At 34.4% G+C, this 26947-nt stretch overlaps 1 protein-coding gene across 4 annotated transcripts; it reads left to right on the forward strand.

Annotated features, from left to right (window-relative positions):
* Positions 1-1453: 1453 nt before the first annotated feature.
* On the forward strand, positions 1454-25980 carry LOC127847856 (kelch-like protein 21). 4 transcript variants are annotated; one of them, XM_052380060.1, is made up of 4 exons: positions 1454-1847; positions 5544-5628; positions 7752-8917; positions 24880-25980. In XM_052380060.1, the coding sequence occupies exons 1-4, from the start codon at positions 1731-1733 to the stop codon at positions 25369-25371; spliced, it is 1860 nt and encodes a 619-aa protein (XP_052236020.1). In that variant the 5' UTR covers positions 1454-1730; the 3' UTR covers positions 25372-25980. The 4 variants fall into 4 exon arrangements, with proteins under 4 accessions (XP_052236020.1, XP_052236019.1, XP_052236017.1 ...); XM_052380059.1 differs by having other exon boundaries at positions 7752-8744; positions 24707-25980; XM_052380058.1 differs by lacking the exons at positions 5544-5628; positions 7752-8917 and adding exons at positions 18590-18938; positions 21395-21479 and having other exon boundaries at positions 1469-1487; positions 23714-25980.
* The last annotated feature ends 967 nt before the right edge of the window (positions 25981-26947 follow it).

Genomic DNA, 26947 nt, shown 5'->3' on the forward strand with positions numbered 1-26947 from the left:
CTTTTCTGCCCATTAGTGTGTGTTTGTGTGTATCTCCCCATGACGTATCATTACTGTTTTATTCATCCACAAGTGAAGACCAATCTTTGGACCGATGATGTTTGTCTGTTTAAAATTATTTAGAGGAAGCGTAATTTTAAATTAAACTGTTACTTTTAATTTATATATTTTAGCTTGATAACATCGAAATCCTTCGCTCAGGTCCTCAAGTCCTGTAAAATTCCGCAATTGTTTACAAAATAAAAAGTCCTTTATATTGCTATATCAGCTGAACAGTTAATTAGTGATTAATTTTGTTTAACATGCAAAATACCAAGTTCTGGGCCGTCCTGTTACATAAAATAATTGTAAGGTTTTGCTTATATTCTTAAACGTGAGGAAAGTACCGGAAGGGTTATTCTTTCGACAAACTTGGTAAGGGACAACAATACTATGTTACGTTCTCATGTTGACTCATCTGTTACATGTACCATGACAAAGATTATTAAAGCTATTTTTCTATATAAAAATATAATATTGATATTATAAAATTCGATATAAAATAAGCAACCGTTTGGATGTGATGATTTCCGTAGATAAATATAAAAGTGCTTTGACTTTGGACTTATTTAGGGGAAAAGATCACCAAAAGAAATTACCAGGAGATAAATTGTTGTTAACGTCTACTTGACTTCTATGTAATGGAAGATACCGATTACTTATACAATACAGGAAAAACGTAAAACGCAGTTATTAAACATATCAAATGGTAAAACGTAGAGTCGTCGTCTTAAAAACGGACAGTGTACAAACATTGCTGGTCTTAGCTGGTTGATGGCTAGCCCTAAATTAGTCATAAATCACACCTGTAAATACACATTACCCACATAGAACCGCATTTCAATTAAAAAATTCTGACTTAAATATACACCAGACACAAAGAATTAAAACTGTGGGAGTCAAAATTAAATGAAATAAATACATTAAATAAATAAATAATCCTAAGATATAATATACGATAATATACGATGTTTGGTTAAATGCCGGGAAGTTCAAAGTTTAAATCAAATTTGTTCGTATTTTTGAGATTTAATTAATACAATTTTTAATTCCAGTCACTAACCCCATTTACCGACACATGTTATATATGCTAATACAAATATATACAATTCCTGTGGCTCACTGTTTTATTTGATTATAATCATTCATATTTTGGATGCGCATTGACGTTCGTGAATTGAACACGCTTTATTTTCTATGTTATCTACAGAACTATAGTGTACAAACATTTGATTTTGATAATTTTTTAATCGATTCTTAACGTAAGGAATGACATAAAACGTACGATTCTATCGCAAAAAAATACATCGTTAGCCGGCTGCATGCATCGACAAAAGCCCATAATAGTTGTAACCAGACTGTAACCAGTCTATTTATAGATATTTAGATATATTAGCTACAAGTTATTTATAGATACAAGCAATGTACTTTCGGATTATATTTTCAATGTTTTTCATACGCAGATTCAACGTGTGACCTAGCATTCACAGGAATTTCCTATCTCGTTTAAGGAATGAATAATATTATACCAAAATAAGGATAACGAAAACGCGTAGATCTATCTAGTAAACCAACTGAATATTCGAGTTGATCGACATGTAAACGTGATTCATTTGTATGTTTCGATTAAACTAGACGTAGTTACACTGGGATAATGAAGTCGAATAATTCGAAACCAAGTAGTAAAGATTATGGAAAATAATTCGAAGTCGGATGTGTCAAACCTTTGCAATCTTCAAGAACATTTGTACAATCAGGCGCTAGGAAATTCGGAGTTATGTGACGTCACAATATCCTTCGGAAGCAAGGTATTAGACATTCTGTATTGAATGGCTTGACTGTTGATTTATAGCATGTACCGGAGCGTTCTACTTCTGGAACCATGAATATGTTTCAACGCTTGTATTCTGTTTGAAAGGAAGTGGGAGGAGCATTTATTCTAATTATTGCTTGATTTTGTTTCTTCATTATACAGTATTCAGCCTAAATGAAAGCTAATGTTTGAACCTACATTCTCTTTGTTTAATTAGCCACAACTATGTCCGGAACGTTTAATACTTCCTCGTGTTTATATAGTGGATTGTTTTGCTCCAGTCAAGTTCAGGGAAACTGCAAAGGCCAAAAACCACAAAAAGACTTTGCTTCCAATAACATTAAAAAACAAATGAGTACCGGTAGGGTCGGTCGGGTTAATGAAAACAAACAACTTGATTACTTCGCCTTTTCAGCGTATTACGTGTTTAATGACCTACCTTGTTTGGGTCAGTTAACCCTTACAATGCGGGAACCGAATTTTTAAGGCCTTTGCAAACAGTTTGGATCCAGATGAGACGCCACAGAACGTGGCGTCTCATCAGGATCCAAACTGTTTGCTATTCTGATAATATTCTTTGAAAAAAATCGAAGAAAATTTTAGAAATTCAGCAGACGACATTTTAGCAGACGACAAATTTCCCAGCATGCAAAGGGTTAACTCAACAGCTAATCAATTTGTTGGATATTAGTATACACCATGACATGTGCGTGGGGATCATTTTGTTTAAAGAGAAGTGTTTGCACTCTATAATGAACAGCGGTTTGGGTTTATGAGCACTTAAAGCGAATATGATCACAGAAAGTGAACAACCAATATAGTGTTTGATACGTATTACTTATGACACACATAGTGATTATTTTAATATATAATAAGATATTAAAATACTAGCATGCTTTAAAGGTAAAATTCTAACAATGGTGTGTATTAATTCAACTCATGTATGACTACAAAATCGTGTAACACATGTGTGTGCTTTATGTACATGTAAATCAGCTTTATACAAAGGAAAAGTGCGAGTGGGTTAAGGTTCATGTAGAGGCTTCGTTTTGAAAAATGTGGGACCCCTAGCATTTAACTCAATTTTGACTAAAGGAAGAGTGCCACATTGAAAATGTATACATATATGCTTTGAAGGATGTTTTTCCTTCAAACTGCTACCAATTTTGTACATCAACGTATCATAACATCCACAAAATCAATCAAAATACAAAGCGATTTTAACAATAAAATATACATTATTTTCAAAAATCTGAATCATATTTATTCCACGTATTTCGGCGGAAAATTATATAACTAGTGATTGATATCGACATTGACGAGGGCAAGTTACGCTTCAATAGTAAAAAAAGTTTACATATCCAGAAATATCAAAACTCGAACACATGTCATTTCATCACCATGGGGGCAGCCATTTTTAAATTAATAAAATAAAAAGAAACATGCTAAAAACTCACTCATCGCCTAATTGACATGCCAAACGGTTGACGATGACAAATGCATTGGATTGTAATCTTTCCGTTGATGTTTGCAAACTGCACGATCAGACCTCATAAACACTCAAAAGAATAACTATGTAAGAAGCATTTCACCAATGTTTACAATCGTTGTCGAATCACATGTATTATATTATTGCGCATAAAATAGTACGCTTACAGACTGACAGAAAGATCGATACGTAACTCCGTTTAATTCATCACGGTATACTATTCTATTGATGATATATAATAATACATCGCTTTAACAATCTTAAAGTAGAAATAATTCTCTTTAACGGAGTTTTTAATAACGAAAGTGAAAACAACGGAAGTTGGATGGATATGCTGTGAGATGCACTTCGGCTCCAGAAAAAACAATACATATAAACTAAAAAGACGTGTGGGGGATAATTTTCAGCTGGAAAATATTTGAAATAGGGTAAGTGATGATATCTCTACGTGGTCATTTCTGTTATTTAGTGCGATCTCTTGCTGATTAATGTTAATAGTTGTTTTACTAGTTGCCACCCAACTGTCAAAATAAGTTTGTGTTTTCTCAGGTATGTGTATACACATACCCGGTTTTCTCACCACTGCACGTGGTTTCGACCGATTTGTTTTGCACGTTTTTCTACGGAGCACAGCGATGTCCACGCTTTCAAAATGGGTAGAAGGAATCGAAATATAAAATCAATCGGTTTGCCAATTTCTTTATATTCCTTTACAATTTTATTTGTCGTCTGCAATCTATTTCAATTTGAGATGATTTAAAATTTGCAGTTTGGTTGAGAGGTAAATAACAAAATTGTTAAGCCTTTGAAATAGAATTGTGACTCTTATTATCCACCATACCTCGCTTTTAAAAAAGTAGTTACGTTTTAGCTATTTTTAGAGCTTTGTTTAGGAAATTTATCCAAAAAAGGCAGTTGAATAAAAATCAATTTGTTGTTTTATGACAATAATTTTCTGTGAAATGTTGCTAACTTGACCTTGTATATGTATATAGCTTTGTATTTATTCAACTTAAAGTAGTGCATATCCTTCCTAACTTTAGATTGAGATTTTGTAAATTAGTGTAAAAATATATTGGTTTTAAACCAAAATATGAAAAAAGCACACAAATATTGAATGTCAAAAATGTGTTTATGTTATTCTATCCGTCTTAAGCTTTAAAATGATATATAGTTTGACCATATTGTACCACATTGAATGAAGAAAAACCAAAGCAAAGTTTTAATGAATTTTATCCCCCCCATGAATCTTAACTGACTTTCGTGATACGGTTGAAAAACTATTAATACGGCGAAAACGTATAGCATGATAACAAACTAAAATAATTAGCAGAGCGCTTTTCAAAGCAAAATAACAATAACGCTTAAAGGGGCCTTTTCACGTTTTGGTAAATTGACAAAATAAAAAAAAAAATGTTTCAGATTCGCAAATATTCGTTGCAGTTATGATATTTGTGAGGAAACACTAATACTGAACAACCATGCTCTATAATATCCATTATATGCATCTTTTGACGATTGAAAACCTAAAATTATAAAGCGTTGCAATGCGAAACGACTGAAAAATATGGAGAGTTCTGTTGTTGCCGTTATATTTTCTGTTACTACGAGGATTGCTTATGTAAAGCAAAAATGCATCACTCATTGTATGAGCACGGATGACCGAGTGGTCTAAGCGTTAAACATTTATTCCGGGGCTCCATGGGTCAGTGGTTCGAGCCCAGTTGATGGTTACTTTTTTGTCTTTCTTGAATTTTATGCATGTTTTATTACTGTAGCTTTTTAAATCCAATGTTTACATTTATCAATATAAAGTATTTAATGACAAACTTCAATACATGCCAAAATCTGTGAAAAGGCCCCTTTTATGTACTTTAGAACTGAAATATGTCGCAAGAAAGCCATTATCTCTCACACTCATATGAAAATGGGATAAAAGGTTGCAAAGACGGTACAAATGGTTGGTGTCGGTGGGTTCCAATCCTGCAGGGATCATGTATCGAACAATATTTGTGGGATAGTGTAATATTATTTCTTGACGATATTCAATTTATTATTGGTGCTATTACTGTGGCTTATGAAAATATGCATTATATTCATACGTGTCTTTATATCAGCAAAAATACCGTCAATGTGCCCTTTTAAACTGTAGTATAATAATTTATGCTAAAATAACGATGACTATATTTTCTCAATATTCAGGAAATGCGGGCTCACTGGTGTGTCCTGGTTCAGTGTCCATACTTTCGTGCTATGTATAACGTGGGAATGAAGGAGAAACGCGAAGGTACGAGTATGCTAGCTATGGAAAAAATAATGTTCTAGAATGTGACCAGTCAAACTGTTATAGACTTAAATAAAACAACGCACCCCACTGTTTACGTGATGACATCACGCGCACGGTTAACCCGCGTTTTTAATCAGACCATTTGTGTTTATAAAATTCATAATCACATCTTGATTATTTGTCAGAATTGCTGTTTACAATGTCAGTAGGTCATGTTTATTGTTATATAAAATGAATCGTACAGAAAACGATTATGTAAATGGAAAAACGAATTAGATACGATTCTTTTTCGAATAATTTTTATGAAAAAAAAACACTAATTGTTATAGAAAGCTTGAAGTGAAAACTAATTTAAACGAAATCTATCTGTTTGGGATAGCTGAAGATAGTTTGGAAAACGAGATGGCACGATTATGTAGCTAGCGAAATGAGAATGCACGACAATGTATCGAATATACAGTACATATTCGAGTAACGTGACAATGCATGTACAACATTTACTATTTTTGTTCGGAATAGGTCACACATTGATTAGTCATTAACTTTAAAACAGTTTTGTCTTTTTAAATATATTTAATACCAGATTACTTGACTTTGTGAAGAAAACCCTTTAAGGGTATATAAATTCTTGTGCAAAATGATTACATAGTTAAATAGTTTAAACGATTAATTGAGCCAAAGCGCTACGTATCTACAATATTGTCATATCGTTTAAAACACTGTTTATCGAATTTTCGTGTATCTAGTCACTAGCGTATGACATAAAATGGTCGTCATATTGGTATTGACAGGGAATATAGGATCTGTCCATTGTGTCTACATAGGAATGTGTATAGTATTGAAAATGTGTATGACATGGTATTAGTCTACCCTGTTTATGATCATACAATAGAAAAATATTTGATGGATAATTGGTTGGAATGAACTATATCAGAACATTTATTTGTGCTAATTATGTCTGGCACTAAGCTATTTTGAATTGGGTAGATATATTTACGTCGCATATAAGTGATGGGCGAGTTTACTTTAACTGAAGTTAATGTCGCATATTGTGTATATTTTGTGCGATACTGTTCCAGTCGTAAATGTGTTATTAAATCATATGATAACACCCTCCTCATATAGGTTCTATACTATGTCACTACTTGTATTAACTGCATGTATGTTGTTTTTTTCGGGCCGGGGAACTTTTAATGCAAATTAACCCATTGTCATTATTTAATACGTTACATATTTGAAAGACAGAGCTATAAGAAGCTACACATAAGGTATGACAAACTAATCAACATGCATGAACATTTTAAAGCATGAGTTTTTTATCACCAGTTCACACAAACTCAAAAGATAACAATGATTTGTTGAATGTAAACAACCACAAAGTTTAAACGTGTCCGCTAATACATACTGATACGTTTGAAGGTCTATAGGCCATATAAGTAGACATCATGTGTTTTCATGCGTTGAGCGTTTCATTTTAATGGGAATTATACACCTTTTTGCCTGTGCGTTTTTCCATCCCTCCGTCGACACAAGGTTAAACCAAAATAAACCAGTTGGTCCATCAAATACCCACACATTGGCTAACCTTAATTTGACCGTAACATTGACCTACTTTTGGATTTAAACTAAATCAAAAGGCCAAAACTAGCGTTAGACCCAAAAATGACACGATTCGTCTGATATCAAGTCTGCTTGCTACAAACTTTTGATACATCAATTAATTTTATCGATCAAAATGTCCTAATCAGCCGACCTCATTTTTACATTGACAATGACCTCCTTTTGGATTTTTTCCGAATTCTTAGTTAAATTAAATGAAGCGTTTTGTCTTACACCAATACTGCTTTCTTCGATTATTTGATACTTACACGAATAATTTCTTTTAAGACTTTAAATACTCACATATGACCTGACCCCATGTTTACCTTGATATTCGCATAGGTTTGGATGAATTTTTATATGTATTTGGACAAATTAAAGAAATGGGTTTATGAGGACATAAGCGTTTAATGAACGCGGAATCTTTTGAAAACACATTCTAGTTAACTTAAGCTTAAGGGGGATCTGAGTGTTTCATTCGTTCTCTTGACGTTAAAGCATAACAACTTCAAATACTATTTCAGGGAAAATCCAAATATCTGAAGGGACGGAACAGGCTATAAGATCTGCAATTGGCTTCATATACACCGGCAAGGTTTCACTGGAGTATTCTATGGTTGAGGACCTTCTTCATGTAGCGGACTACTTTCAGATTAATTCCCTCACAGATCTGTGCAATAATTTCCTACTCAAATTAGAATGGTGTCCGGATAATTGTATTGAGATCTACTTCCTCGCTAAACACTACAACTTAGAATTGTTCAACAAGCTCATGCACTTTATTGCAAACAACTTAATCGTCGTCATTGAGGAACCGAAAAACGTGAAACATATTTCGACTGATATGATAAACGAATTATCTCTAGTTGCTGTAGCAGAGAGCATAGAACAAGAGGTGATTTTCCAGTTCTACAGGAAATGGCTTAATTACGACGTTGTGGGTCGAAAAATGGCGTTTGAGGAACTTTTCTGTTCGTTAAACCTTGAAGACACGACGCACACCTTTTTTGAGTCTTTAGCGTGCGATTTCATACAGAATTTCCGGAAATGTAGAGAATTCTACCAAAAAACACGACAAGCGCTCTTGCGATATCAGTTGAAGCCTGAGCATAACGTAAAAGACACGTTGCTCGTTATTGCCGACCATATTGACCATAGTTCGGACAGAAGGTCTCTGATCCTGTGTGCGTACGTCAAAGACATCAATCGATGGGCGTTTATTGCCTCAGTGCCATCGTCAATCGATCATTCCTACGACGATGAAATATTAATTGGCGTTGACGAAAATAACTACAGCGTTTATACGTGCAAAAATAACATTTGGAATTATGGTGAGGATTTTAGTTCGACTAATCCTAAATTACATATTAATAAATACGATTTAAAAACTCATGTTTGGACGGTAGAAAAATACAATTTGCCGATACAAAAATCAATGGAAATCGATATTAAGTGCATATCATTTGTTGCCAAAAGATTATGTGTTTTATTGACTCCATTGAATTCGTGGGGAGAACCTAAATATGTGACACTGTTGACATACAATGGACAAGATATTTGTGATGAAACTGTTATACTAAAGCTGAGTAGACATTTCACAAACGTCGTTTCAGTGAAAACTTGCATTGTCAAAAATCGTTACTTGGTAATCATGGTAACTATACTAAACAATCATGGCACGGAAAAACAGGTCAAGGTCGTGATCAAGGACGTTCATACAAAACAACTAAAGCGACATAAAATTATTCCGCATGCAATGCCGGACAACATAAGCATTTTTGACATGGAGGAGTTGGTTTGTGACACGTTTGATGGTGTTTTGATGACCAAGGTTGACAGTGATAATTACAAGTTACTTAACATAGAAAATGGGAACGTGTCTTCGAGAAATGGAAAAATCATTCCCAGACACTTTCTGTCGGGTGAGGACGCTGATAATGTTAACGACGACAACGACGACGATGAATTTGGATATAACCTTCGAACTGGTAATGGGCGTAACTCCCTGTCCGTGTTCGACGACCGAACCGACACGTTTTCTATGTTTGATTTTGTCTCGGGCAAAGTCCATAAAGTCCCCGTTTTACCGTTCAGGGTTGTGTCGCAGTGCATTATCCACGCACCGCTGTCGTCGGACCTCCTGAGGTGTTCAGTTGATTGCAAACAGTGCTTGTACGAACTTATATGACAATAATTGTTTCTGTCGCGTGTTATGTTTAACATGACGCACTTTTCAAGCTTGCAAACCGTATTTCATTCCATATAAAAACAAGCATGTGTACGTGTTGTTTTCGAGTTCTAATGTCTCTAAATGTTAATTACCATAAATCTTTATGTTTGGTTACATCATAAACGTAGTTTTTTTTTTTAAACAAATGCGTCTTAAAAAATGCATCGAAATTTAAGGACATACCCGAATCTGATTGATTGTTTTCTTTCTGAAAATGTATAGTAACGTTTGTAATAATTATTGCAAAAATGCATTTTTCTTTGGAATACAATACGTAAGAGTCCCACAAAATAAGTAGGGCACAACTACAGTTAATGAACATAGATCCATGGCCATGGGCTAACCACAGATCTATTAAGATCACGGATGTTATATCGCTGAAAAATACCAGACATTCAGTACAATATTTACATTTCAGTCGATCAAATAAATGAACATTAAAATATGCCCACATTGTTTATATTTTTGCAAATTATGTTCTACAGCAAACTGAATATAAAGACAGGGGCACAGACCTTACATAAACGGATATTGTCCAGTTCTGAACTTGTTCGAAATATGGTTGTTATTGATGATGATGATGATGATGTTATTGATGATAATGTTATTGATGATAATGATGATGATGATGATGATGATGATGATGATGATGATGATGATGATGATGATGACGATGACGATGATGATGATGATGATGATGATGATGATGACGATGACGATGATGTTGTTGTTTCTGATGACGATAATGATGATGATAATGATGATGATGATAATGATGATGATGATGATGATGATGATGATGATGATGATGATGATGATGATGATGATGATGATGATGATATGATCATGATGATCATGATGATCATGATGATCATGATGATTATCATGATGATGATCATGATGATGATGATGATGATGATGATGATGATGGAACAACCGTGGCGGGCGTAAGGCGATGGGCTCGATAACTTAAACGGTTTAAAACATATTTCGGCCGTGCTCTGTGAAAAGGATGTTTAATGAATTTGCGTGAAGTGTTTTCCCAGCAGTCCGCACAGGCTAATCAGGGATGACACTTTCCGTTTGTATAATATTTTTGTTTACACAGAGTATTTTCTTAGCAAAAATCAAGTTTGTGCGGATTGTTCAGGCTAATATCGGGCACTTTGCGCACATGCATTAAACCCTTTTTTCACAGAGCACGGCTCGTATCATCAAAAACTCCCTACCTTGAAATAGTTTATATATGATCATCATCAAACTTGGTGATCGTGTTTGTGAGCATATTATCACGGCCTATTTCGTAAGCCAGTTAAAGAGTTTGATGCATATTTTTATTATTGCCTTTCACTGATACAATTGCAAAATGTACTATGTTCGCTCTCTTACTTGAACAGTATCGGTTCATCTTAGAAATATGTTGGATGTTTGTGGTCATACAATTATTTCCAAGTTGGATAACCAGACATGTTACTTGCGGCCTTTGCAGTATAAATAATGGTCAACTAAACCCTGTCCACCATTTAACTAAATAAGTTTAAATCGTTTTCTCCTGATAGCTTTAACAATGTTGGTGTTGTTGTTTATATGCTTAAACACTTAGCCAGGTATTGTAACCAGCCAGATTGTTCGAGGCACTTCTTTAGTATCGTCATTTAATAATCTGCGATATTCTAAATGAATATTGTCCGCTATCTTATTCAAATAGTCTTATTCTTATTATCATAAAACTTGCTTTATATAACTCATAAGTTAAAATGTCGCATTTTGTGACTATTTTTCACTCTTGTTGACTATTATAGTGTGATCCCAAATAACTAAAACATATTTATCATCATCTTCTTTTGTTGGATAGTACTTAATAAAACGAAATAAATATTATTTCGTACCCGAAAAAAAGCATTGCATATCTGTGCTATACTGTATTTTTTTAAATTATGTAACACATTGTGTACTCTTAATTTTGATACGCGTTTCCGAAAAAATTGACCAATCGAAGACTGTTTGGTTTCTTTCGTTCTATTTACCCATTTATGCCCAGTGGACTCTCCCATCCTTCGAAATTGGATCAATTTATTTCCAAAATTAGGGAATGTCTGGTATATTTATTTCTATATTTAGAATATTACTTACTGAAATTCCTTTAAGCAAACAGCGCAGACCCTGATGAGACGCCGCATCATGCGGCGTCTCATCTGGGTCTACGCTGTTTGCAAAGTCCTTTTTTCAGGACGCTAGGCATAAATGGGTTTAGTCTGTGTTGTATAAAACTTTTAATAATTCTGGTAGTGTACAAACCTCGTCAAAATATTCTTTTAAAAATAATGTATTTGATTACAACGATTGTAAGATACGTTTATCACATTCTTTAAAACAGAAACTATATAAACCTTTTATGTTACTTAAACATGGTCATACAACCGAACAGTCCGTTACTGACGTAATATCCCTATAATTTCACTGATAGTCAATAATTCGAGGGCGATGCACATTCTAAAAATTTGATGTTAAACGTTACAACGGAACAATTAAGGTTGTATCACGCGATATAACAAGTAAATAATATATGTTTTCATAGAAAAACGAATGGAGTAGAGGCAACAGATGAATACAATGGCATGTGCGTTATTTGATTATTAATTATGCAAACAGTTTCGAAACAAAATATGTCACACTAGTTTTATTTTTTTTAAATGCAAACATATGGTGGTAGTTATTGTTTGATGTTCAAATGGCAATTAAAACAGAGAAATACAACTTTATATAACAACATATGTTCCATGTTCAGTTTTGTTTTTATTGATGTTACATATAAGTTGAATTCCAACATGACTAAAGAGTTAATGCATCAGCGTGTCTCTCCTGTGTGTTAGATCCTTCTTTCTTTTTTAATACAGTGTTGCAACACTTCATAATTTTCAGGTTTTTAAATCGTCAAAAGATGTATATAATGGATATTTCAGAACATGATTAATGTTCAGTACCACTGTTTCCTCACAAATATCATCAATACAACGAACTATTGCGAATCTGAAACAGTTTTTTTAATATAATTTTGTCAATTAACCAGCACGTGAAAAGGTCACTTTAAATAAAGTTATTCTGATGTTTTTCACATTGTAATGAGCAGCAGTAAAAAGTGTCTTTTGTGCACTAGTTGAAATCCTTAAGAAAAATTGTTTAAAAAGGATTTTTTTAAAGAACCATTTACCGGTGAGTTTACATCCATTTACGTGTACTTGTTAACCCCGCAAAGTCACGTGATCGTGTACCCTGTATATACATTAACACATAACATGCGTGTGACTCGTTCTGGCTTTAATTGATATCCTTTTATGACTGAATATTGTGGCATCTTTATTTATAGATGTAGCATACATTTAATCGATTATGTCTGCATTTATAAATGTTACTCAATCATTAATCATCTTATCCATATATAAACAATAACATGCGATGGACTGGTTCTGTTATTTACAGACGTATCATTTGGGAAAACTGCTTATGCGTCGGAAGCACGACGTAGTTCTCATAAGATGACAGAAGCGTTCGCTCGTGTTCGCTCGTAAATATTCGGAAAGCGTCGCGGGAAAATACACATGGAATATATTTTCAAAAAAATAAATAAAAACGAGCATTTTGTATCTCGTTAAATCTATGTCACCAGATCTAGCATTGAAATTGTCGCTATTGCTTATAAGGAGTACTGATTTTGTATGGGTTAACTTTATTTTACGAACTATTTTACGTTTGAGCATGTTCGTGGCTTCAATGCAGGATGACTAATTATGTTGATGTTTACCCGCAAATACATGTAAATAATGCAAAATGTCATTAAATAAAATTCATTATACTGGTATTTTGAACAAATCTGTTATATGTTTGCAATTATTATATAAATTTAAAGAGTTCCATGGCTACATGACGAACGCGAACGACTCCGATTAATGTTAACAACAACTGGGTGGGTAAGGGGTAAGGGATGTAGGGGGACATCTTAAAATATATCGTCATTTAATCTGTGACAGCTAAGGTATAACCAGTTACAGTTTCAACATTGAGTACTTTTCGAAAAAATACTTGTAAAAAGCAAACTCCTGTCAAATTTACGGGTTTATGGGTTATTATGTTTTCTTATTATAATGCTTTTCAGAAAAAAATACTGTCATATGTCATTATTCAGGTTAACGAAACGTTTTTATGATAAACTACATACTAATTAAATAATCATGTGTGCCTTAAAGGCGTCAACCTCGACAATTTTTAAGAAACTATAACACACATTGATAAGTACACGTCTGTAAATAGTCAGCAGTACTCAGCTTGTAACGTTTTTATACAGTTACATTTATTTATTTATATATATATATATATATATATATATATATATATATATATATATATATATATATATATATATATATATATATATATATATATATATATATATATATAAACGTTTCGCTCCGAAATAAGACTGTATGGTTTGTTTCTTAAGTTTGAATTTATGACCCCTATTTTTGTTCTGCGCAAGTTCAATGTCGTTGATATTGACACTTTCAAATGAATTCAAAATTTTAAAGATTTGTAACATGTCCGCTCGATCTCTTCTGTATATAAGTGTGGGGAGACCTAAAATTCTCAGTCTGTCTTCATATGACTTGTCTTTCAATCTTGTAACCATTTTAGTGGCCCTGCGTTGGACATTTTCTACGGCTAAAATATCGTTCTTATAAGTGGGATTCCACACCACACTAGCATACTCCAGATGCGGACGAAAGAAGCTTTTATATAAAGGTATACAAATTTCAGGATCAATACAAGAGAAAGTGTTCCGTATCATGCCTACTTGTTGATTGGCTTTTATAACTTTTTGAGCTATAAGCTCATTAAATTTTAGTTCGTCATCAAATAAAACACCGAGGTCTCTTTCTTGTTTCACGTTTTCAATTGCAGTGTTACCTTTTGCATATTGATGTTTAGGATTTTCTTTGCCAAAGTGCATACATTTACATTTTCCAGCATTAAATCTGAGAAGCCATTTATCTGACTAATATCGGGTGATCCGGAAATTACTCTAAAAATTTTCGTGTCATCAGAAAAAAGTTTCACAATGTTTTCAACAACATCCGACAAGTCATTTTTATATACAAGAAACAATTTACGTCCTAAGACGCTCCACTGTGGTATACACCTTTTCACGGGTACCCAAGTAGATTCTGGCGCCCCGACACGAACTTGTTGGTGCCTGTTCAATAAAAATGATATAATCCAACCAAGCACTTTCCCGCGGATTCCATACGTATGTAGTTTACCTAAAAGTCGCTCATATGGAACTGCATTGAAAGCTTTGGCAAAATCTAAGTAGATACAATCAAGACTGCCGCCATGCTCTAAAATATGTGACCATTGCTCTACAACCTCGAGAAGTTGGGTAACACAAGAGTGCTTTTGCCTAAAACCATGCTGATGACTGGTAAATAAGTTACTATCTTCCATATGCTTCATGACTGAGTCTCTAACAAAGGTTTCTAGAAGTTTACATAATATCAGTTAAACTTACTGGTCTATAGTTTGAACACAAGTGTTTTTTTTCCTTTCTTAAACAATGGTGAAACTCGTGCTTGTCTCCACATGTCGAGGAAACACGCACTTTGAACAGACTGATTAAAGAGTTTACACAAAATTTTACTTAGTTCCTCAGAGCATTCCTTCAACAGCAGTGGGTGAATACAATCAATTCCAGGTGACTTTGAAGTATTTAGTGAAGACAATTTCTTCTTAACTTTGGCTGAAGTTATTTCGGTGTTAATTAGTTCCTCATTAAAATGCTGTTCACTTAGTGTAGGTATTTGGGATAGGTCCTCGTCTGTAAAAACACTCGAGAAAAATGCATTCAAAAATTCTGCTTTTTGTTCATCGGAGGAAGTACGTACTCCATCTAAATTTTCTATATCACCAATTCCAGTTTTTGTTTTTTGACTAGAGCGCACATAGTTCCAGAATAACTTAGAATCCGACTTAATATTTCCAGCAAGTTCTTTTTCAAAAATGAGCTTCGCATCTCTACATAACTTTGGAGCTGCATTACGCTTTTCAGCATACTGTTGAAAATTACTCTTTGTTTTGCACATAAGATATTTTTTCCAAGCTTTCTTTTTATTTTCAATAGCTATAAGTGCTTGTTTGTTCAGCCATGGCTTTATTTTGCTTTATTTGATGGTTTTACCTCAGGTACATGTTTTTCTATCGAAGAGTTTATAACATTAAGAAAATTATCCCAAAATTCCTGTATGTTTTCACTTTCAATTTCACACCAGTCAGTTGACTGTAAAGACTCTCTTATAGCAGTATAGTTTCCTTTATAAAAGTTTGGACGTGGAACATCACATAGCTTGATATCCGTATAACACATAAGACGAAAAGAAAGACATGAATGGTCACTCGCACCTAAAGGCGGTAGTATATCTAGATCGTTCAACATACCATCCTCGTTAGTAAAACGTAAATCTAACCGCGAAGGGGATTGTCCAATACGATGTCTCGTCTCTCCACCCACATGCTGATACAGAAATAAGTCTTTAATAGTTTCCATGAACTTTGATGAGCAATGTTCTATACTATTATGTGATTGATATAATTCCCAGTTCAAACTCCCGTAATTGAAATCGCCTGCAACAAGTATATGTGTATCTTTCATCTCAACAGCCTTTCTTAGAGGTAAGTTCAAGTTAAAGTTATTTTCTTTAGATGATTGCGGACTTCGATAAACGTTGCCTATCAGTAAACTGTCTGATCCTTGAAGTTTAAGGCGGATCCAGATAGATTCTACAAAATTACATTTGTTCAAAATATCTACAGGCTGAACAGATAAAAATGTTTTAAAATATATAATCACTCCTCGTCCTTCTATCCATCTACGTACGATATAATCAAAGCCTTCAATGTTACAGTCCTCATAAGAAAGTTTCTTTTTCTTTCGTTTTCCTTTGGGAAGGATTTCATTAAACAATATAATATCAGGTTTTTTTCATTAATCAAAACCGACAGTTCATTCCGCTTGTTTAGTAAGCCACTATCCTGGACATTTGCATAAACAATATTTAAAAAAGAGGAATTCTCTTCTCTATTTACATGTCTAAAAACATTTTGCTTATTCTTTTTATTCTTGAAATGAATGGTTCGGTGAGCTAGAAGTGATCACCTCGCCAAAACGTTCTTCAACATACCCGCCATCTTCCTCGCGCTTCTTTTTCTCCTTGTAGGTATTCTTGTTTGCTTTGCGCTGTTCGATGGTTAGATCACGTACAACAATAACATCTTTCAAATCGTCATTAAGATTCTTGATTTCTTTGGAATTTCATTGGAGTTGTCTAGGTTGTTCCTTGGGACCGGGGGCAATGCAAACTTTCAGAGGGGGTGCTTCTCCTCGGGGTTGACCCTTCTTCACAAGTCTAAAACAAGCTTTTTACATTTAAGTTTCCCTTGCCCGGACAGAGCGACGTGTACAGCTTTTGTACGAGATCCATATCATGAGTTATGCGCACTTCCAAATCCAGTGAGTCAGAGGCTTTCAGTTTGAAGATCAATAGATTGTTCGACCTGTTCCTACGATCATCAACTTCTCTAATTCGTGTTTCAACGACAGATTCAATAGATTCTGTTAGATCTCTTTTTAACGACTCAACAAGGTCCTTTTTCAGTGTTTCAGAGATGCTAGATTTCACATGTTCAACCTCTTCACGGACAGTGACCTTCACTGAGCTTTCAAGTTTTAATAGTCTATCTTCAAAATTGGTCAAACGTGCATCACTATACTGTTTTAAATCGTTTAAGGTAGTTCCAATGGACTTCAAATCACTCTTAAAATATTTACATACCCTGCATATCCAATCAATTTCATTTCGATGATCTCCCAGTTTCACAAGTTCCTGGTAAAAAGATAGGGGTAATTTGGCACAATCAAGACATACACAATGTTTGCAAACATCGCAACGTAAGCCCGGGGAATCCTCATCAATTTGGGTGATACTACATAAAATACATAATGCTTTATCTGTCCTACCAGCCACTTTGGATTTACTTCCTGCTCGAGTTCTTCCTCGGTCGGCCATGACAGTTCCTGTTCTCGTGAAATCCCGCGATCACAGAAATGACGACACAGTGATATATTTTCACCAAAATATTCCAAATTGTTAATTGTGCTCAATCCTGGCAGGAATCATAATCCAAATTAGTCCACAAGAGCTCACTTGTCGATTACAAATGATTTTCGCACCAAGAAACGTTTTTTCATTTCAATGATTAATGGACCATCACTGGTCATCACTAAAAATCCGTCACTATCACATCCATCCTCGAAATTACTCACATATTACTACAACCATCCAGTAATACCTATATTTTCACCAAATTTCTCACCGACATTTTATTAAAAACAAGAAAGATAGGTCGACATTTTTAATCAATATATATATATATATATATATATATATATATATATATATATATATATATATGCGTGTGTGTGTGTGTGTGTGTGTGTGCGTGCGTGCGTGCGTGCGTGCATGCGTGTGTGTGTGTAAATTAATATTCATAATCGTAAGAGATAACATGCGATGTTCGGTGAATGCTGGGAAGTAAGTTGAAAGTTTAAATCAAATTTGTTCGTAGTTATGAGGTTAAATTAATATCAGTCATTAACCACATTTACCGACACATTCAATATATGATATGACAAATTTTTTTATCTTAAAGACTAAGTTATCTCATAAAGAAAAGTAATACGATTCCTGAGGTTCAATGTTTAATTTGATTTTCACCATTTATTTTGGATACGCATTGACGTTCGTTAATTAAACACACTTTATTTTCTATTTTATCTACGGAGCTAAAGTGTACAAACAATTGATTTTAATAATTATTAAATCGATTCTTAACGTAAGAAATGTCCTAAAAATGTACGATTCTATCGCAAAAAAACTCACTTGACATCGTTAGCCGGCTGCATGCATCGACAAAAGCCCATAATAGCTGTAACCACACTGTAAATAGTCTATTTATAGATATTTAGATATTAGATATACGTTATTTATAGATACAAGCAATGTTCTTTCGGATTATATTTTCAAGTTTTTCATTTGTAGATTCAACGTGGGACCTAGCATTCACAGAAATTTCCTATCTCGTTTAATGAATGAATAATATTATACCAAAATAAGGATAACGAAAACGCGTAGTAAACCAACTGAATGTTCGAGTCGATCGACATGTAAACGTGATTCATTTGTATGTTTCGATTAAACTAGACGTAGTTACACTGTGATAATGAAGTCGAACAATTCGAAACCAAGTAGTAAAGATTATGGAAAATAATTCGAAGTCGGATGTGTCAAACCTTTGCAATCTTCAAGAACATTTGTACAATCAGGCGCTGGGAAATTCGGAGTTATGTGACGTCACAATATCCTTCGGAAGCAAGGTATTAGACATTCTGTATTGAATGGCTTGACTGTTGATTTATAGCATGTACCGGAACGTTCTACTTCTGGAAACATGAATATGTTTCAACGCTTGGATTATGTTTGAAAGGAAGTGGGTGGAGCATATTTTCTAATTATTGCTTGGTTTTTTTTTTTCATTATTCAGTATTCAGCCTAAATGAAAGCTAATGTTTAAACCTACATTATCTTTGTTTAATTAGCCACAACTATGTCCGCAACGTTTAATACTTCCTCGTGTTTAAATATTGGAGTGTTTGCTCCAGTCAAGTTAACGGAAACTGTACAGGCCGAAAATAAAAACGTACTTTGTTTCCACTACCATCTAAAAAAATACCAAATGTGTTGGTACGTCGGCTTAACTTTTGTCGCAAAATGCAAGTGAATTTACCATGGTTCATGCTGGTGTTTGGTTAAAAATGTGTAACTGGCTCTATCAACTTATTTTTCCTGCCCTGTATGTTTATTCTGCCATGCTATCTATTAATAAAAATATTTATTCAAGTCACATTACTTTAACGCAACAAATTTTACCAGTATGGCAAGGTTGAATATCAGCAATCATTAAAATTAAAAACTAAGTAAAATAGTTCAACAATTTTAAAATTAAAGAATATAAATTATTTTACAATAGTTACAACATTTAAGTAGGTAATTATTATGAAACTTTGTGCAATTATTAAAATAAAAGAAGTAGAAGATCAGTATTGTTTGTAACCAAAGTAGTGAGAAAAGTAAGTGGACAGTCCAAACCAAAATATGACAGCATCTTTACAACAGTTTTGGTCGGTTTTTTTTCTCTTTAACTTGTTTACGTGTCAATCGGAATATGCAATGACATGCATATGTATACCAAATCTCTATCTTAATAATTTCTTTTGTTAGTTTTATAAAGTTTGTGTGAAATAAGCGAATAAGATCAAATTTAGCAACACTTATCAAAAACCACATTGAATACCCCCTAAAAAATATTTGTCGGCGCATAGAAAAACAAGTACCGGTAGGGTCGGTCGGGTTAATGGAAACAAACAACTTTATTACTACGCCTTTTAAGCGTATTACGTGTTTATGACCAACCTTGTTTGGGTTAGTTAACTCAACAGCTAGTCAATTTATTGTATAAAGGTATACACCATGACATGTGCGTGGGGATTCAATTCATTTTGGTTAAAGAGAGGTGTTTGCACTCTATATTGAAGAGCGGTCGGGGTTTATGAGCACTTAAAGCGAATATGATCACAGAAAGTGTAAAACCAATATAGTTTTTGATACGAATTACTTATGAAACGCATAGTGACTATATTTAAATAGAGAAAGATGTTAAAATATACACATACTTTCATTGTCAAACTCTGAACAATGGTGTATTACTCATTTAACTCCTTTATGACTATAAACATTGTGTGTTCTTTAAGTACTGGTAAATCCGGTTTACAAGGAAAAGTGCGAGTGGGTTTACTACTTTCGTGATACGGTTGAAAAACGATGAATACGGCGAAAACTTATAGCATGCTAACAAGCTTAAAAACATTTAGCAGAGCGCTTTTCAGAGCAAAATTATATATAAGCTTAAAATAAATTATATATAAGCTTAAAATGGCCTAATCACGTTTTGGTAAATTGACAAAATAAAAAAAAATGTTTCAGATTCGCAAATTTTCGTTGCAGCTATGATATTTGTGAGGAAACAGTAATACTGAACAACCATGCTCTATAATAGCCATTATATGCATCTGTTGACGATTTAAAAACCTGAAAATTATAAAGCGTTTCAACGCGAAACGAGTTAATAATTTGGAAAGTTCTGATCTTGCCGTTATATTTTGTGATACTACGAGGATTGCTTATGTAAAGCATAAAATACATCACTCATAGTATGAGAACGGTTGACCGAGTGTCTTAGCGTTAAACTTTTACTCCAGGGCTCCATGGGTCAGTAGTTCGAGCCCAGTTGATGGTTACCTTTTTTCCTTTCTTTAATTTTATTCTTGTTTTATTACTGGATCTTTTTAGATCCAATGTTTACATTTATCAATATAACTTATTTAATGACAAACTTCAGTACATGCAAAAATCTGTGAAAAGGCCCCTTTAATGTATATTAGAACTGAAACGTGTCGCGAGAAAGCCATGTTCTCATACACTCATATGAATATCGGATATAAGGTTGCGAATACGATACAAATGGTTGGTGTCGGTGGGTTCCAATCTTATAGGGATCATGTATCGAACAATATTTGTGGGACATTGCAATATTGTTTCTTAACGATATTCAATTTATTATTGGTGCTAGTTTATTTTTACTGTTGATTACGGAAATATGCATTATATTCATACGTGTCTTTATTTCAGCAAAAATACCGTCGATGTGCCCTTTTAAACTGTAGTATAATACATTATGCTAAAATAACGCTGATTTTCTTTTTTCAATATTCAGGAAATGCGGGCGCACTGGTGTGTCCTGGTTCAGTGTCCATACTTCCGAGCTATGTATAACGTGGGGATGAAGGAGAAACGCGAAGGTACGAGTATGCTAGCTATGGAAACAAGAATGTGCTAGAATGTGACTTGTAAGACTGGTATGGCGACCTCGATTCCGAGGCAGTTATTGTTCGCCGTTGTATTCCGTTTTATTCCCTTTATAACTTTTGTTTAATTTTTAAAGACGCTCGCTTTCTAGCCATATAATTGAAAGGTGATAAGCGTTTATTTCGTATTAAAATTCGCTTTACATCTCGACTTTACTTCCCTCAAATCTTCTTAGTGGATCTGTAATAAGGTCAAGAGAACAATATTTCATGGTAAACTGGTTGGAATGTACTATTGCAGATCAGTTATTAGTGCTGATTATGTCTGACACTAAGCAGCAAGCTATTTGCCTTGGGCCGATATATTGACGTCGCATATAAGTTATGGGCGAGTTTACTTTAAAGGGGCTTTTTCACAGATTTTGTCATGTTTTGAAGTCTGTCAATAAATGCTTTATATTGATAAATGTAAACATTTGATCTAAAAAGCTCCAGTAAAAAATCAGGAGTAAAAATTTAAAAAAAAGTTAACCTCAGCAGGACTCGAACCACTGACCCCTGGAGTCCTGGAGTAAAAAAGTCTACGATCTAGACTTCTCGGCCATCCTTCCAGATACAATGCCAAACGGTAGTTTCACCAAATATAGCGACAAAAACAGATATGTCCAAATTATTAATTCGTTTCGCGTTGCAACGCTTTATAATTTGCAGATTTTTAAATCGTCAAAAGATGTATATAATGGCTATTTTAGAGCATGGTAAATGTTCACTATTACTGCTTCCTCACAAATATCATAACTAAAACGAAAATTTGCGAATCTGAAACAACTTTTTTCAATTTTGTCAATTTAACCAAACGTGAAAAGGCCCTTTAACTGAAGTCTATCTCGCATATTGTCTATATTTTGTGCGATACTCTTCCAGGCGTAAATGTGTTAATAAATCATTTGATAACACCCGCCTCATATTGGTTGAAATACATTTAACTTACGTTTAAATGTTTGACAATTAATCTAAAAGCATCATTTGCTTCTACTTAACACGTCTTAGCATTACTGCTGTTCATATTGTGTACAATACCACTACTTGTAATAATTGCATGTATGTTTGGGCCGGGGACCATTACACGTCTTAGTATTACTGCTGTTCATATTGTGTACAATACCACTACTTGTAATAATTGCATGTATGTTTGGGCCGGGGACCATTACACGTCTTAGCATTACTGCTGTTCATATTGTGTACAATGTCACTACTTGTAATAATTGCATGTATGTTTGGGCCGGGGACTTTTAGTACAAATAAACCTATTGTCATTATTGAATAAGTTACATATTTGAAAGACAGCCCTATTAGAAGCTACACATAAAGTGTGACCAACTAATCCACACATATGAACATTTTAAAGCATTAGTTTTTTTCAGACTACTTCACAAGAACTGAAAAAAAGATTGCAATTATTTGTTGGATGTAAACACCCACCAAGTTTAACTTGTCCTCTAATACCGACTGATACGTGTAAGTGTCTATAGGCCTTATAAATAAACATCATGTGTTTTTATGCGTTGAGCGTTTCATTTTATCGGGAATCATACAGCGTTTTGCCTGTCCAGTTTTTCATACCTTCGTCCAAACGAGGTTAAACCAAATGACCCATTTGGTCCATCAAATACTTACATACTGTTTGAATTCAATTTGACCGTGACATTGACCTACTTTTTATTTGAACAAAATCAAAGGGCCAAAACTAGCGGTAGACCCAAGATGACACGATTCGCTTGATATCAAGTCCGCTTGCTACAGTTTTGATAATTCATTTCATTTTATCGATCAAAACGTCCTCATTATCTGACGTCATTTTTATCATTTTTACATTGAAAATGACCTCCTTTTACAGTTTTTCCGAATTCTTGGTTTAATGAAATGAAGCGTTTTGTCTACACCAATACTGCTTTCTTCAATAATTTTATACTTACACGAATAATTTATTTTAACACTACAAATACACACATATAACTTGACCCCATGTTGACTTTGATATTTACCTAGGTTTAGATGTATTCTATGTATATGGGCCAAATAATCAAAAAGCATCATGGGGACATATGCATTTATTGAACGCGGAATCTTGTTAAAACACAATCTAATTACCCTTTGTTTTAGGGTTCTCTAAGTGTTGCATTTGTTTTTCTGACGTTTGAGCATAAAAACTTCAAATATTATTTCAGGGAAAATCCACATATCTGAAGGGACCGAACACGCTATAAGATCTGCCATTGGCTACATATACACCGGGAAGGTTTCACTGGAGTATACTTTGGTCGAGGACCTTCTTCATGCAGCGGACTACTTTCAGATAAATTCCCTTACAGATCTGTGCAATAATTTCCTTATCAAATTAGAATGGTGTCCGGATAATTGCATTGAGATCTACTTTCTCGCTAAAAACTACAACTTGGAATTATTTAACAACCTCATGCACTATATTGCTAACAACTTGATCGTCGTCATTGAGGAACCGAAAAACGTTAAACATATTTCGACTGAAATGATGAACGAGATATCTCTAGTTGCTGTAGCAGAAAGCATAGAACAGGAGGTGATTTTCCTGTTCTACAGGAAATGGCTTAATTACGACGTTGTGGGTCGAAAAATGGCGTTTGAGGAACTTTTCTGTTCATTAAATCTTGAAGACACGACGCACATCTTTTTTGAGTCTTTAGCGTGCGATTTCATACAGAACTTCCGACCATGTAGAGATTTCTACCAAAAAACACGACAAGCGCTCTTGCGATATCAGTTAAAGCCTAGGCATAACGTAGAAGACACGTTGCTTGTTATTGCCGACCATATTGGCCATAGTTCGGACAGAAGTTCTCTGTTCCTGTGTGCGTACGTCAAAGATATCAATCGATGGGCGTTTATTACCTCAGTTCCATCGTCAATCGATCATTCCCACGACGATGAAATATTAATTGGCGTTGACGAAAATAATCACTGCGTTTATACGTGCAATAATCACATTTGGAATTACGGTGGTGATTTTAGTTCGACGAATCTTAAATTACATATTAATAAATACGATTTAAAAACTCGTATTTGGACGGTGGAAAAATACAATTTGCCGATGCAAAAATCAAGGGAAATCGATGTTAAGTGCATATCATTTGTCGCCAACAGATTATGTGTTTTATTGACTCCATTGAATTCGTGGGGAGAACCTAAACATGTGACACTGTTGGTATACAATGGACAAGATATTTGTGATGAAACTGTCATACTAAAGCTGAGTAGACATTTCACAAACGTCGTTTCAGTGAAAACTTGTATTGTCAAAAACCGCTACTTGGTTATCATGGTAACTATACTAAACAATCATGGCACGGAAAAACAGGTCAAGGTCGTGATCAAGGACGTTCATACCAAAAAACTAAAGCGACATAAAATGATTCCGCAAGCAATGCCGGACAACATGAGCATTTTTGACACGGAGGAGTTGGTTTGTGACACGTTTGATGGAGTTTTGATGACCAAGGTTGACAGTGACAATTACAAGTTTCTCAACGTAGAAAATGGGCAAGTGTCTTCGAGAAATGGAAAAATTATTCCCAGACATTTTCTATCGGATGAGGACGCTGATAACGCTAACGTCGACGACGAGGAATTTGAATCTTACCTTCGAACTGGTAATGGGCTTAACTCCCTGTCCGTGTTCGACGACCGAACCGACACGTTTTCTATGTTTGATTTTGTTTCGGGCGATGTCCATAAAGTCCCCATTTTACAGTACAGGGTTGTGTCGCAGTGCATTATCCACGTGCCGCTGTCGTCGGATCTCCTGAGGTGTTCCGTTGATTGCAAACAGTGCTTGTACGAACTGATGTGACAGTAATTGTTTCTGCCGCTTGTTGCGTTAAACATGATGCACTTTCCAGGCTTGCAATCCGTATTTCATTTCACATAAAACAAGCATGTTGACCTGTTGTTTTTGCGTTCTAATGTCTTAAAATGTTTATTACCGTAAAACTTAAAACCTCGTACAAATAGTTCATTGAGTTTTTAAAACATTTAGGCTTTTTTTTTTAAACAACTGATCATCAAAAAATGCTTTCAAATTTAAGGACGTCATACCCAATACTGATTTTTATTCTTTCTGAAAATGTAAAATTAAGTTTGTAATAATTTTTGCGAAAAATTCATTTTCTTTCGAATGTCAGAGTCCAACAAAATGAGCAGGGAACAACTGCAGTAAATGAACTTAGATCCATTGCCACGGACTAACAGATCTATACAGATCACAGATCTAATATCGCCGAAAATTACCAGACATTCAGAACAATATTTTCATATCAGTCGATCAAAAAAAAACATATAAATATTCACACATTGATGATGATGATGACGACGATAATGACGTACAAAATTAAGATGATGATGATGTTATTGTTTGTTTTGTTTAAATGAAAATTTGAAGAAAAAAATGTGTTTAAAGGTTGCTTCTTCTAGTTACATTCACACTATAGATAAGACATGTTACAAACATCAGAAAATGTAAACGTATTCAGAATTTAAAGACGTGTTGTAAGCCAATTTAAAAACGGAACGTTTTATGGAACACCCGTGGCGGGCGTTGGGCTATGGGCTCAATAACTTAAACAATTTTAAACATATGGGCTGTGCTTTATGAAAAGGGGCTTTAATGTATGTGCGTTGAGTGTTGTCCCAGAATAGCCTGTGCGGTCCGCAAAGGCAAATCAAGGACGACAGTTTACGCCTTTATGATATTTTTTGTTTACACAGATTCTCTTCTCAGCAAAAATCTAGTTTAGGCGGAAAGTGTCGTCCCTAATTAGCCTGTGAGGACTGCACAGGCTAATCTGGGACGACACTTTACGCACATGCAATTAACCCTTTTTTCACAGAGCACGGCTCGTATCATCAAAACCTACCTAACTTGAAACCGTTTATACATGATCATCATCAAACTTGGTGATCGTGTTTGTAAGCATATTATCACGGCCTAGTTCGTAAGCCAGCTAGAGAGTTTGATGCACTTTTTAATTATTGCCTTTCACTGATACAATTACAAAATGTACTTTTTTCGCTCTCTTACACGAACAGTTTTAATCGGTTTATCTTGGAACTTTGTTGTGATGTGTGTGGTCAAACAATCTTTACCAAGTTCGATAATCAGACGTATCGTGCATCTTGATTATGGCCCTTGCAGTATTAATAATGGTCAACTAAACCCTGTCCGACGTTTAACTCAATTAGTTTTAATCGTTGCCCCCTTATAATTGTTAACATTGTTGTTGTTGTTTTTTTGCTTAAAAACTTAGCCAAGTATGATAACCAGCCAGATTGCCCGAGGCACTTCTAAAGAATCGTCATTGAATAATCTGCGATTATATAAATGAATGTTGTCCGCTATCTTATTCAAATAGTTTAATTTTTATAATAAT

The sequence above is a fragment of the Dreissena polymorpha genome, chromosome 10 (assembly GCF_020536995.1).
Source record: "Dreissena polymorpha isolate Duluth1 chromosome 10, UMN_Dpol_1.0, whole genome shotgun sequence".
Taxonomy (NCBI): domain Eukaryota; kingdom Metazoa; phylum Mollusca; class Bivalvia; order Myida; family Dreissenidae; genus Dreissena; species Dreissena polymorpha.